At 35.1% G+C, this 15542-nt stretch overlaps 2 protein-coding genes and 1 long non-coding RNA gene across 4 annotated transcripts in view; 2 read left to right on the top strand and 1 right to left on the bottom strand.

Moving 5' to 3' along the window:
• Nucleotides 1-15542, bottom strand: part of LOC135208711 (uncharacterized) — a 165530-nt gene that overhangs the window by 140534 nt on the left and 9454 nt on the right. The window lies entirely within an intron of this gene.
• LOC135208232 (uncharacterized) lies at nucleotides 5237-6409 on the top strand. Its single transcript, XM_064240354.1, has 2 exons — nucleotides 5237-5327; nucleotides 5727-6409. The coding sequence occupies exons 1-2, from the start codon at nucleotides 5291-5293 to the stop codon at nucleotides 6287-6289; spliced, it is 600 nt and encodes a 199-aa protein (XP_064096424.1). The 5' UTR covers nucleotides 5237-5290; the 3' UTR covers nucleotides 6290-6409.
• Nucleotides 9943-11360, top strand: LOC135208231 (uncharacterized). Its single transcript, XM_064240353.1, has 2 exons — nucleotides 9943-10072; nucleotides 10665-11360. The coding sequence occupies exons 1-2, from the start codon at nucleotides 10036-10038 to the stop codon at nucleotides 11219-11221; spliced, it is 594 nt and encodes a 197-aa protein (XP_064096423.1). The 5' UTR covers nucleotides 9943-10035; the 3' UTR covers nucleotides 11222-11360.

Below are 15542 nucleotides of genomic sequence, written 5' to 3'. Positions count from 1 at the left end.
AAAATTAAGCACTAAGTGGACAAAAAATTACCTTTAATCAAGTGCTTAGGATGTCTAAGAATGACCTTAAATTAAGCAATGAGCGGTCAAAGACTGACCTATAATTAAGCACTGAGTGGTCAAAGAATGACCTCAAATTAGGCACCAGGGTGGTCAAAGAATGACTTCAAATTAGGCACATGGGTGGTCAAAGAATGACCTCAAATTAGGCACCTGGGTGGTCAAAGAATGACATGTAATTGAGTATTGAGGTGGTCAAGGAAAGAAGTCAAATTAAAAACCGATATGGTCAAAGAATGACCTCATCTTCAGCGGGACTATCACACGTAATGGGACTACAGTGCCAGGGGCCTCTAGTTGCTAATCAGTCCATGGATAACTGGATTTCATCCGTGGAATAGATTCTTGCATTCGATTTCCTTGGAGTTACCCCCTCTTTTTTTTTCTCTTTTTTTTGGGGGGAAAGGTCTAGCAGACATTTATTGCCCTTAGGACATATCTAATGAATCTAGTTTTTCGTGTCTGCAAACTCATGGAGGGCATGTATGAGCAAAATAATGATGCATACCCACTTTTGTGAATGTACTTCATCACAGAACAAACATGAATAAAACAAAAGGACTTTTACTGCCATCTAATCTATAATTAATGAGTGACATGATGTCAAATTTAATCGTCAAACCTCAATGACAAAGACGATGTCACTATTTTACTTTGGGCACTATCATTTACGGTTAGCTAATCAAAAGTGTAAATAACGTTTGATGCCTAATTTTTTGGGAAGTAAACGACATTTAGGAATTACGGTACAAATATAACGGCTGCCGTTATATTTGTACCGTAATTCATAATAATATTAATAATATTAGTGCATAATAATATTAAACGTTTGTATATATATTTCTAATATATATTTACACTTACACCACTGGATTTCATTACCAATAATAATAATAATAATAATAATATCCTCCGTTGAGGGCGACCAGCTTCCTAGTTATCGTCCTCATTCTCTTTTCGGCATCCTTCTCTTCTAGGCGGTGCAGGCATTCCATGATGGCGGTGGGGTGAGCCCGTTCTTGGGTGGAATCATCGTCTCTGTTGGCCGTTCCATAATTAGCATCGCCTTCCCGGACACTCGGATGTGCTGCTACAGGGTTCCTGCTGTTACTGCGACGGAGGTCCCACTCCGTCGCAGTAACAGCAGGAACCCTGTAGCAGCACATCCGAGTGTCCGGGAAGGCGATGGTAATTATGGAATGGCCAACAGAGACGATGATTCCACCCAAGAACGGGCTCACCCCACCGCCATCATGGAATGCCTGCACCGCCTAGAAGAAAATAATAATAATAATAATAAATCTTTAAATTACAGCCTAACAACAAGGCAAATTCTTGTTTTTTACCTGCTTATTTCCCAATAGGGCGTCAAAGGAATTTCCGCTCTTGGACCACACAAATACTTCCAGAACCTCACGTTACATCTACTCCACGAATTCGCCGAACAAGACTGACGGAACAGAATTCTGAGACAGCTGTTGACGAGCCTGACAACACAAATGCTTCAATTCTATCTCAAACTCTTCTTACAGGGATGAGGTTGACGGCCTTACGCCCTTTTTCTTTGATTCACTGCTACCACAGGTGCTCAATGACAGTTGGATCAAAAGGTGGACGGCAGGTAGGGAAAGAATAAAATAAAGTGCCTTATTTCGTTGCTCCATGTATACCTACACAGAAAGATCATCAGAAGCACTCAGCCCTCAACGGACATTGAGCCATTCACCTACGCCCTTTTCATAATTTTGCTTACTGGATAGTAACGTAGCAAGCTGAATCAACCTATCCAGCATTTTCTAGGTCATCCTCGCCTACTCTCTCTCTCTCTCTCTCTCTCTCTCTCTCTCTCTCTCTCTCTACTCATCTCTCTTATATATATATATATATATATATATATATATATATATATAATATATATATATATATATATATATATATATATATATATATATATATATATATATATTATATATATATCTATATATATATATATATATATAGATATGTATATATATATATATATAATATATATATATATATATATATATATATATATATATATATATATATATCTCAAAAAATCACCATAACGTGACTGGAATATCTTGAAGTAACAAAAGGCCACACTCATGTAAAATGTGTATTAAAAGTACTTAAAGACGGGAGCTTTCGTCTACTTGACCAGCAGACCTCAATGCCCAGGCATTGGAAGGAAGAACCCTCATTGCAGGTGCCGATGCAGAAGTTTTGGAACGAGGGAACAGAAGAACACACAGAGGAGGTAGTTCAACCACGACGATCGGCTCGTCTTTTGGCCACACATTTGAACGAGGGAATAACATGATTGGGATAGTTTGTTTTTGTTGTTATCTCCCTTGGAGACGGTTCCAGCGTCCTGCCTGTCCTTCGTAACTTTTTGTATTTTTTAAAAAGGAAAAATCAGTACGGCTGATGAGGTCTACTGATCAAGTAGACGAAAGCTCCCGTCTTTTAAGTATTTTTAATACACATTTTGCATAAGTGTGGACTTTTATTACTTCAATATATATATATATATATATATATATATATATATATATATATATATATATTATATATATATATATATATATATATATATATATATATATATGTATGTATGTATATTAAGTGTACAGATACATACATATATAAAAGTATGTACCTTTTATGTGAAACGAGGCCCAGTGCAAATAATACGTATATATAAAACAATATATATAATTAAATATAATAAGTAAAATTACACATTTTACACAATTAATCTTGAAGCTTAAACGAGTCTAAAAGCCTTCTTTATTCACGCGTGACACAACCAAAGCTGACTAATAAACCCCTTTTCCAATTCGGATTTCAAGTCCTGACATTATTTCATCATTTCCTACGTCAAGTTGCGAGAAGACTATAAACAAAATTATCCCACAAGCTTTGTTTGCTGTTTAGCCAAGCGAGAAAAAAAATAATTCTGGACGAACATTACTAATAACAGTCACATTTTAATGACGCAATGTTCTCCTTTGGGAAACGTTAATTGCTCCAAGATACAGACACGAATAATGCAAGAGGCTTCGAAGCTTGCAAGAATTGTCTTAAAACTATTTTCTTTCGAAAACGATGAGTTGGGAAAGAACTCATTTGCGTCTAGTATTCGAGTGAAGATGTTGACTTTAAAAAAATATCCTTTGATATATACCTGAACCATAAACACACGCAAAGACTACACGCGCGCACACACACGCACATATATATATATATATACATATATATATATATATATATATATATATTATATTTATTATACATAGTATATACTTATATATATATATTATATATATATATATATAGTATATATATATATAAACCAAGATTAGACATATAAAATGCATATACTACATCTATATAATAAACAACACGCCATATATATACATATATATATATATATATAAAATATATATATATATATATAGTAATATATATATCATATATACAATATATTAGTATACATCATATATATATTTATATTATATTTATATTTATTATAACCTAGTAATAGAAACTTATAATTATTAAGTGTGTATATATATAATTATACTATATATATATATAATAACAAGATTAAAGACATTTAAAATGCATATACATACATCTATATATAACACACCCATATATATACTATATATATATATATAAATATATATATATATATATATATAGATATATATATATATATATATATATATATATATATATATATACACACATATAAAACACTCCTTCGAGAAGCAAATACATATGCAACACACACGTATACATAAACGTCATACCCCATCTTCCCCGAAGTCTCGCAAACGACTGCATTAGCCAAGAGAAGATAAAAGCACTTATGCAAATGAGAGCAACAATTCACACGGTCGTATGCATACAAATTCCGTCTTCACTTTCGCAAACCCAACTCCGGAGTAGAGATATGCATCTTGCAGACAGACAGCCTGAGACTAAACGTCTACTGGAATGCTTAGAGGGAATGGTTAGTATCCAATATGTATTTGTTTTAACATCAAGTAGTTTCTAGTATCGGGGTTGTTGAGCAGCAAATCTAGACAATAAGTCACTGTAGCATGGAGATATTTTTTTCAATATTTCGAGTACGCGGAGGCGGGCAGAGAGAGAGAGAGAGAGAGAGAGAGAGAGAGAGAGAGAGAGAGAGAGAAGAGAGAGAGAGAGAGAGAGAGAGAGAGAGGAACTTATTCTCAGAGAATATTCACTTAACACCAAGTTATGAAATTTACATTTTCAATCATACAACTTGAACAGAAGTACTCGCCTTTCCAAAACCGTTCATAAAGTTGACACAAAGCCTTGTAATAATGAAAAATGCTCCCTATTAAAACTTTTATGTCTAAATAATCTACTGTGTACTCTAGACAAGTATTTTGGATGCACAAAAGAATTGGTAGCATAATGCAATATTCCTGATAAAGGAACAGAAACAGAACAAGTTATGTCCCTGCCTTGTACACTATACAGGTATTTGTAGCCTGGAACAAGTGGAAATGGGTTACGAAATTACGCTAATCGCAGTTATTTAAATGAATCGAGAAATCGGATCAGTATGCAAATACGAGTACGGTACTTGACGAATTTTGCTTGTTTTTGTTGTACTTATTAAATGTCTAAATGTCTTCTGACTAATAATGATGATGATAATAACAATTCTAATATTCGTTTTGGGTCAATATAATGAACCACGCTTGCATATGTGGCAGAGGTTCCTAGTCGTGGTAGGAATTTTCCTCCTAATATCAGTTTGAGGCAATATGTTGAAAATATTGAATATTTCTATAAGAACATTTCTTCCATCGAACCACATTTTCGGAACTAAAATCCAAGTGGGAGAAGTGAATAAATAAATAAACTAACCCTTAAAGGAAGAGAGACCCAATGAAGGAATACAGGAATTCCATTACCTTCAATTAACTTCCTGGAAGATGTTACTTAGGACCCTTGCAGGCACCCAAATCTCATCTCGGGTCTTCCGTGACCTTTCTCCATTTCGCTCTCGTTTGTCTGCACCGCCGTCAGTGTGACCTTGGCTGACCTCGACGCGAGGTGCCCCCCTATGTATATATACCGGAGATGAAGAGTTCTTTGTATCACTGCAGTTTACACACCTTTCCGAGACGGTAAAAATCTCTCTGCGTTCTCTCAAGAGATGGCGTTGGTTAAGGCAATGTTTCTTCTTGCGTTGGGTATGTTGTCATGTTTTTCTTTTAAATACAATTTAATGTAAAAAAAATTTCAACAAACAGCTACTAAACTCCAAATGTATAGCGTGTGTTAAAGCTACAATAATTGTATTTAAAAGTACCTAGGGAGATTTTATATATAAATGAAATGACGAAGGAACAACCGAAGATAATTTTTTTCATTATTATCATATATCAAGGAAAATATTGGGTTGTAAATAACTTTACTTCTCGTGAATACTTCATTCATTAAAAAAAAATAGGTACGATGGAAAAAGTTTTTATAGAAATATCAATATTTTCAACATATTGGCTTAAACTGATAAAAAAAATACAGGTTTATCAATTAAAGCTTCATCTGTGATAATAATAATAATGCAATTAACGCTTCCTCTCCTTCAGCCGCTCTAGGCTCAGCCCATCCTCAAGTAGGGTACGATATCTCAGCCCCATCGGCTGCCCCTGGGTACTCTTACGGCGCCCCTGACCTCCAAGGGGCTGCTTCCACCCTCAACGGAGTCGCAGCAGCAGGAGGAAGCGGAGACACCATCGCTGATTTGGCCGCTAACATCCCCGGCGGAGGCGTCCCTGGGCAGGACTACCCTATCCTGGCTTCAGTCCCAGACACCGGCTTCTCCTGCGCCGACCAGCAGTTCCCAGGGTACTACGCTGACACTGCTGACGAAGCCGGCTGCCAGGTCTTCCACATCTGCCAGTTCGACGGCCGCCAGGACTCCTTCCTCTGCCCCAACGGCACCATCTTCAACCAGCAGTACTTCGTCTGCGACTGGTGGTACAACGTCGACTGCGCCGCCTCCCAGCAGTTCGTCAGCCTCAACGCTGACATCGGCAAAGTTTCTGACGATGCCCTTGTAGGAGCTGCCTCTGACATCTCCCTCTCCAACACCTACGGTGCCCCTCAGCAGGTCGCTGCTCCTTCAAGCAGCTACGGAGTTCCTGCTTGAACCTTGCAACACTTCAAGAGACACTAGACTTCTAAACTATAATATATTTATTTTCTCAAATCAGAAATGGTAATATTATGTATATCAAACATTTAATTTATACACTCCATCTAATAAAAATAAGCAAGTAAATGAATGACATATCCTTCAATTCCTTGATTCTAACTGGCAATGCTACCGTGACTTTCCACACGCGGAAATCTACGTCTGTATTTGTCTAATCCTAATCTGATTCACGTTAAGACGTAAGAAAATGTGAGTCTTTATAGTACTGGTAATAATCTTAGGCACGAAGATAAGTTAATTCGACTGTATTTCACATATTTCCTTAAAAAACGCTCCAAGAAGAGGTCCATTGGAGGATGAAACTGTTGGGCATTTTCCGAGATATACCATTTTCATTTTACTACGTGGAATACAATTGAGTCTATGTTTTACCCTGATGTGCAATCCGCATAAAACTTGAATAAAAATAAAAATAAATAAACAAATAGAAAATAAAAAATAAAAATAAAAACTAATTGATATATATATATATAAAATATATATATATAATATATATATATATATATATATATATATATATATATATATATATATATATATATATATATATATATATATATATATATATATATGTATATATGTATATATATATATATATATATATATATATATATATATATGTATCATTGAGCTACAAATTTCCTTTAATATCTAAATTCACTCTACCTCGGAATTGATATATTTTCATATATGTACCGAAGGAGAATTTTTTTTAGTTGATAACAATTTCGCCCCCACATGGGATCGAACCACTGTCCAAGTGGACGGGACTTGGACAGTGGTTCGATCCCATGTGGGGGCGAAATTGTTATCAACTAAAAAAAACCCTTCCCCTTCGGTACATATATGAAAATATATCAATTCCGAGGTAGAGTGAATTTAGATATTAAAGGAAATTTGTAGCTCAATGATATATAAATGAATCACGGTTCGATGTGATGATTATTCATGATATATATATATATATATATATATATATATATATATATATATATATATATATATATATATATATATATATATAAGGAATTGTTTATAAATAAACACATATAAAATACGGAGTTGTTGCCCGATATATCTTATGAAAACTCACAATAGTACATTAATTTGCTTCTTCCCTGGAATAAACTTGAGAGGGACAAAACAATGGATGCATCTTTTCCAAATACTATACTTGAGCGAACCTACTTAATTGCTCCCAAATCTGGCGTTCTTCCTTAACCAAAAGCAGTTTAGCCGACTAATTCCCGATGAAATGTTGGACCAGTTCACAGAGAACAACAAATGAAATTCTACAACACCAAAGGAAGACTGAAAGATACTAAACATCTGACACACGAATCCACAAAATATTTGCGGGATTGTCTCCGCAAATATTTGTAGGATAATCAACACAAATTATCTCTGGGGCAGTCTACGCTGATGGTAGTTGCTTACCAGAATCAGGGATTTGTGAATTTTGAAAACTCCTCCATAAACAACAAAACTGTATTGGCTGATAAATATAAACAGGTAAAAAATGCGCCCAAGTTGGTGGCCTGTGTTGTTGGCACCAACAGTGGTGCCAGACGCACGATCAGGAATAAGTTTAACCTTAAATAAAATAAAATCTACTGAGGGAAGAGGGATGAAATTTGTTGTGTTTGATGATTGGAGGGTGGATGATCAACACAACAATTTGCAGCCCTCTAGCCTCAGTAGTTTTTAAGATCTGAGGACGGACAGACAAAGCCATCTCAACAACTTTCTTTTACAGAAAGCTAAAAAGGAGAGGAGGGGTCTGAGTCTGGAGTTGGAGATTATTTCGTGATGTAAATCAGTATATAAGTTGCGAACATCATCCTCAAAATAACAAGATTCGTTTATGGGAATGAAATACTACTATGAAGTATTCTGCAATATTATGATGTTCAACTACAACAATGTAACGCAGATACGCATAACTATGTATATGAATACGATACCGATTTTGAAAATCTACAGCTAAAATGTAGCATAAGTTTTTTCCTACGAGTCAGTCTAAACCGTTCATCGCTTACTAATAATAAGTAACCGTCCCGTGAATAATGACAAAGCTACGTATCTACATCTTCAGAGAGAGAGAGAGAGAGAGAGAGAGAGAGAGAGAGAGAGAGAGAGAGAGAGAGAGAGAGAGAGAGATAGAGAGAGAGAGAGAGAGAGAGAGAGAGAGAGAGAGAGAGAGAGAGAGAGAGAAGAGTTGCAGCTGAATAGATTGCTCCTCTACTGTCTTTATATAAGCAAAGAAATGCAAATATGCAAAGCGCATGCAAGCATAATATTCACCGGACATTCGTTCATTCATTAAGAAAAAGAATGTATTGGCAAATGCTTTCTATTGTCTTGAATCAATAGCCATATTCCATTATGTGTTTCATGCCGCCTCAACATTCGCCAAGGACCAAAGAGAGAGAGAGAAAAAAAAAGTGTTAAATGAGTAAATGAATATATATATATATATATATAAAATATATATATATATATATATATATATATATTATATATATATGTATATATATATATATTATATATATATATATAATATATATATATATCTCTTTCTTAGGGTAAGAGACAGAGGCGAGGAACTGCTGAAATCTGCCCGGCACCTCAATAAAGTGCGTTAAAAGATACTTCAAGTAATTGATAGATTCACCTCATGAAACAATAAAAGTTAAAATAATTTAGGGAATACCGAAGAAGGTAGAGTATTCAAAATTCTGTAAGTAAGTGGTGTAAGAGTTCAAAGCTATACGGCATTTGAAAAAACTAACTTTCACATAATTCACGTCGGATTTGTGAGGACTAACATGTGAAAAAAAGGAGAAAGTGGAGGAGGCTTACAATGAAAGAGCACAAGAGTGCACTGTCTAAAGTAATATGTGTAAAACCTGAAGGCTGTAAACTGACAAACGAGCTGAAGCGGAATAAACGGGATAAGAAGATTGACTCTCAAAATCTAAATATAATTTCATCCCGGTATTGAAAGGAAGAGCATTAATTTTGATACGAGAATCTTCTGGCTACCCTGTCAGATAATGCATGTAAAAACAATTTTCGATTTTTGAATGAAATAACACCAACAGCAATAAAACAATATGGAAATCGTCAAGGTCCTACACAAACATGCGGAAAGGTTACTTGTGAAATATTGAAAGAAATGGTCTGTACCTAATATTTCAAGTAAATATACCTGAATGCAAGACCAGTGTACCAGGGACTAAATATATCCAAATTGATGAACTTTTCATTCAACCTTCTCAACGTACGAATATAAAAAATTAACGACATAAACACAACATTTACAAAACAAAATACAGAAGAGGTAAATAAACCTCTATATTTATAACAATCAGAAGCAAAACATTAATATGAAAATCTGTAATATATATTATTCCAAACAACTTCCTTTAACACTTACGATGAAAACAAATGACCTCAAACGACTCGGGATCAATCACATTACCCCAATTGCATCATTAACCTTCCTCTGCCCTACTCTCTTTCGGACATCAAAGCGGCCTTGGCTGACCCTGCCTGATGCCCATCTCCAGCCGTATTTAAGAGGCAGAAGGAATCCTGGGCATTGCAGATCAAGCTGGAGTTGCATTCTTGAAAGACCCCCAATCTTCCCCTCGCCTGATTCTTTCGCTTTTGCAACGATGGTGGTCAAGTCTGTTTTCGTCCTTATTGCTCTCGGTAGGATATGGAATAGTGGGTCGTTCTGTTTTGTAGATATCAATTTAAATAGATTTTCTTGAGGATATCATTTACTTATGGGACAGTTAATATCATTTTTTTCGTCCTCTGGCTTCGAAAAGGGAGAAGGTAAGCTGTAATTATTACGTAAAAGCGCCATAACTGCGGTCCAACGGAAATTATCAGTAATTTATCCGCAATTAATATTCCCTTTTGTCTTTTATGACCATCAAACATTCGGACATTTCAAAGTCCATTTCTTCTTTATAAATGGTTCTGATCTTTCGGCACATCATAAATGAAAAAAATTATGAGTATATTTCATAGTGTGCTTTTATTTATATATATATATATATATATATATATATATATATATATATATATATATACATATACATATACTATACATATATATAATATATATATATATATATATATATTTATATATATATATAAAACATATAAATAAAATAAAAAGCAATTTATTTTATTCCTTTATTGAGTGCAAGTTCCTATAAAAAACTTTTAACACAAATAAACAGACTCTGTCCAAAATACACTTTAACCTTCCAACACCTCTCTCTCCTTCCAGCTCTTCTGGGAGCAGCCCACCCTCAGGTGGGTTACGACCTCCCAGAGCCATCCCCAGCCCCCGGATACTCCTACGGCGCTCCTGAATTAGAAGCCGCTGCTTCCACCCTCAACGGAGCCGCCGCTGAAGCCGAAGAAGACCCCATCGCCGCCTTGGCCGCTAACATCCCCGGCGGAGGCGTCCCTGGGCAGGACTACCCAATCTTGGCCTCAGTCCCAGACACCGGCTTCTCCTGCGCCGACCAGCAGTTCCCAGGGTACTACGCTGACGTCGCCGACGAAGCCGGCTGCCAGGTCTTCCACATCTGCCAATTCGACGGCCGCCAGGACTCCTTCCTCTGCCCCAACGGCTCCATCTTCAACCAGCAGTACTTCGTCTGCGACTGGTGGTTCAACGTCGACTGTGCCGCCTCCCAGCAGTTCGTCAGCCTCAACGCTGACATCGGCAAGGTTGCTGACGATGCCCTTGTAGGAGCTGCCTCTGACATCTCCCTCTCCAACACTTACGGAGTTCCTCAAGCAACTGCTCCTTCAAGCGGTTATGGAGTTCCTGCTTAAAATCACCCTATGACTTGTGTGTACCTCGCAAGGAAAATGTCAGTTCTAGCTCTCCATAAGTTATTCAAATATTTATTTTCAAAAATCTGTTCTAAAAATATTATAAAACAGAGAATGAAATAAAAGAATATAAAGCCTATGGTTTGTTTTAAAATACTTTCATTAATGTATAAATCAAGTGATACCAATATAACTTTATGATGTTGCATCGAAAGGCATAATTTAATTTGTAATCTAGCCAATGTCATAAAACTTTTTTTTAAACAATATGGATAACTGCAATCTTCCATACTACTATATATATATATATATATATATATATATATATATATATACACATACATGTCTGTACATACATCTATTCACATACATTTTATTTATATATATAAATATATATATATATATATATATATATATATATATATATACATATAGACATTGATAATGATCTTTTAATTCAACTGGAAGCCAATTTGCGTAACAGGATCCAGATTAACCTATTTGGTATGTGTATGTGTATGTGTGTGTATGTGTTGGTAATATCTGGATACATATAAGACTTTACTTATCAGGAACAAAATTAACGGGATGGCCGATTAGTCGGACGAGGAATTAATTATTGTAGATAATATATATATATATATATATATATATATATATATATATATATATATATATATATATATATCACAGAGAGAGAGAGAGAGAGAGAGAGAGAGAGAGAGAGAGAGAGAGAGAGAGAGAGAGACCTACATACATCCCTTAGCAATTATTCATTACAGTGGGACTGCAAATCTGTGTTGGCTTACTTCTCTGCATTTTGACTCCATATCCTGTACTGCAGGTGTCTACAATTTCCTTTTTATTTCAAGTGGTTGAGAGAGAGAGAGAGAGAGAGAGAGAGAGAGAGAGAGAGAGAGAGAGAGAGAGAGAGAGAGATTTATATAGCTGTGTTTATTTCTATGTTTATTTTCAAACACCGGCTGAAAATATCAAGTCAAACATTTGCTTAAAAATAAATGAGAGTATATTTAGTTCCTTAACTACCAACCAGAGTCGATTTAATGATGTATAAATAAGATACAATTTGTTAAATCTTGTAAAATCGACACGCCCACAAACACACACACACAGAAGTAGCATGTGTAACTGCATAAACTAAGATATCACTTTCCAATTAAAGAAAAAAAGGCAAGTAATAAACAATACATAATAATTTGTAAACTGCAATGTTATGTTTCAAACACAAAAATAAAGCAAGCAATAAATTCAGAAAATAATCCGAATAATGAGAGCTTTATAAAAAAAATAAACTACTCCCACAAAAAATGTTATTTAAGTTAAAACAAAAAACCTCTATTAGAAATAACTCTCACACGAGAAAACATTACCAAAAGCAACCGACAATTTTGACTCGTAAAACGCACAAAGAAAAAAATATACACAGATATTTCTTCTTCTTCTTCTTCTTCTTCTTCTTCTTCTTCTTCTTCTTCTTCTGCTTCCTTTATTTACATGGGGGCCCCAGCTGGTCCACTCCCGTCTATCCCTCACTCAAAATAAATTCCTATAATTACTTATGGTTTATGGCATCTAAAAAAGGACTTGGAGGTCGAGTCCAATGGCATAATTAGTCTTGTGAAATATATAAATATATATATATATATATATATATATATATATATATATATATATATATATATATATGTGTGTGTGTGTGTGTGTGTGTGTTGTCTATATATATATATATATATATATATATATATATATATATATATATATATATATATATATATATAATATGTATAATATATATATATATATATATATGCCTTGCTGCCCTCACCTTCTTCTCCTTCCCTCCTCCTCCTCCCCCTTTTCCTTTTCCTCCTACCTCCTCTCCCCTCCCCTCCCATCCTCCTCTATCCCCTCCCCTCGTCCTCCTCCACTACCTCTTCCTCTTACCCCTCCCACCTTCGTCCTTCTACTATTCCTCCTCCTCCTCCTTTCTGTGTCATGAAATAATATTAGGGTGATTAAAATACCGAAAATAAAGTTCAGGATACACAGAGACTAGCAGGCAAGCAGAAGAGAGAGGAGAGAGAGAGAGAGAGAGAGAGAGGAGAGAGAGAGAGAGAGAGAGAGAGATGCTGAAAAGACGGCCTAATAAATGTGGTACAAAACAGATCATTTAAAAGTTGAGACAGACCCACATAAATTAGGACAAAACTTTACTCTCCACACGAAACAAAATTAATCCAACGTGAATGTTACATCACTTCACATCTCTCCACATGAAAGAGGTCACATTAAAAAAGTACATAACTGAATTAGGAAAACTGGGAATTCATGAACCGAGAAAACGAGGCTAAACGGGTCACGGGAACACCAGGGGAAATCCCAAGTTCGGATTCGTATACAGGACCTCTACGCGAAGTGAAATGACGTTACTGACCAATGATTTAAAGCCAGAAAAAATACGTCATCACTTTCCCTCTGCAGAGATCTTAATTATCAGGCTCTTCGACCCCTTTTCTTTTCTTCGCCCTCTTTCTCCTATTTTCCTTCCTGAGGACTTGAGAATTTGAAAAACAATAATAACATGAATAAATCACTAATTTGTTCCTAAAGAATTGAAAAAAAAAAAAACTTTTAATCTTTCTCTTAATTTCCTTCTTGAGGACTTGAGATTTTGTAAAAGAAAATGTCAATTTAAAAAAAAATAAATAAAATACCCTAATTTCCTTTCTAAGGGCCTGACAATTTGTTCAAAAAATTAAATAAAAATGGTAAAAAAAATTAAATTAAAAATCTTTCTCCTAATTTCCCTCTTGAAGACTTGAAAATTTGTAAACTGCAATGACAATTTGAAAACGAAAAAACTCTCCAAATTCCTTACTAAGGATTTGACATTTTTTAAGAAAAATAAATTACTAAATAACATAAAAATTAAATATCTTTCTCCTAATTTCCTTCCCGAGGACTTGACAATTTGTAAAATAAAAAAAATGACAAGACAATTTGTAAAAAAATAAAAAATAAAATACCCTAATTTTCTTTCTAAGGACTAGACAACTTGTTAGAGAACAACTTTCTCCTAATTTCCTTTCTAAGAGTTTCATAATTTGTAAAATAAACGAAGAAAAAAAAAAAACACACGAATTACATCTTAAGTGACTCTCATCTTTCAAACCATTAAAACGTTAACTTCGCACGATTCTAGTAGTTAATATATCAAGGTACTCGATTGCAGCCACGCTTGCCAACCCTGTTATTAGGGCTACAATAAATTCGAACGAATGAAACGATTTCTGTCCACTTAGTTCGTCGCGTGGTCATTCAAAGACTCGTCATTATATATAATTTAATCGGTCGTGATTAGGATAAATGGGTAGTTGAGTCTCTCTTTCTCTCTCTCTCTCAAACGTAGTTTTTCCTCGTGTTGACTTAAAACAGGACGGACTTCAAATCTCTCTCTCTCTCTCTCTCTCTCTAGTATTTTTTCCTCGTGATAAATAAAACAGGACAGACTTTCTCTCTCTCTCTCGCTTTGTATTGTCCCCGTGATAATTAAGGCAGGATAGACTTCAATCGCTCTCTCTCTCTACTCTCTCTATCTCTCTCTCTCGCTCTCTCTGTATTTTTCCCGAGACAATTAAGACAGGATAGACTTCTCTCTCTCTCTCTCTCTCTCTCTCTCTCTCTCTCTCTCTCTTTGTATTTTTCCCCGTGACAATTAAGACAGGATAGACTTCAATCTCTCTCTCTCTCTCTCTCTCTCTCTCTCTCTCTCTCTCTCTGACCTTATAAACATTACATAATAACGACTTTGCGAAATTTGGAGAATGATGAACTTGACCGAGACGAATTGAAATACGACCTTGCCTCCCATAAAAGGAGAAAGACGACTTCGCTGGCGAAGTCGTAATACTTCTTTAACGTCCGCAGAAACTGGCCCTACTCGATTCCCTAAGGTCAACTTGACGTGACCTAGTTCCTGAACGCACTACATACTTGTTACAGACGATGGAAAATCAACAGAATAATTTTTCTGAATACAATATTTATTTCATGTAGCTTCGAGTTTCTTTGAATGCAAAAGATTACATGGAATAAGCATTTCTAAATTGATGGAACAAGACTAAATGGACCATACAACTTGCAAGGAAGGTCTCTATATATATATGATATATATATATATATATATATATATATATATATATATATATATATACACACACATATACATATATACATATACCTTCTGTTAGGCTTGTATCATATATACTTTTCATATTCGCTACTTCAAAGGTGAAGTACT

The sequence above is a fragment of the Macrobrachium nipponense genome, chromosome 35, assembly GCF_015104395.2.
Source record: "Macrobrachium nipponense isolate FS-2020 chromosome 35, ASM1510439v2, whole genome shotgun sequence".
NCBI lineage: Eukaryota > Metazoa > Arthropoda > Malacostraca > Decapoda > Palaemonidae > Macrobrachium > Macrobrachium nipponense.
Note: the sequence above shows the minus strand (reverse complement) of the source record. Positions and strands in the feature narration are given on the sequence as shown.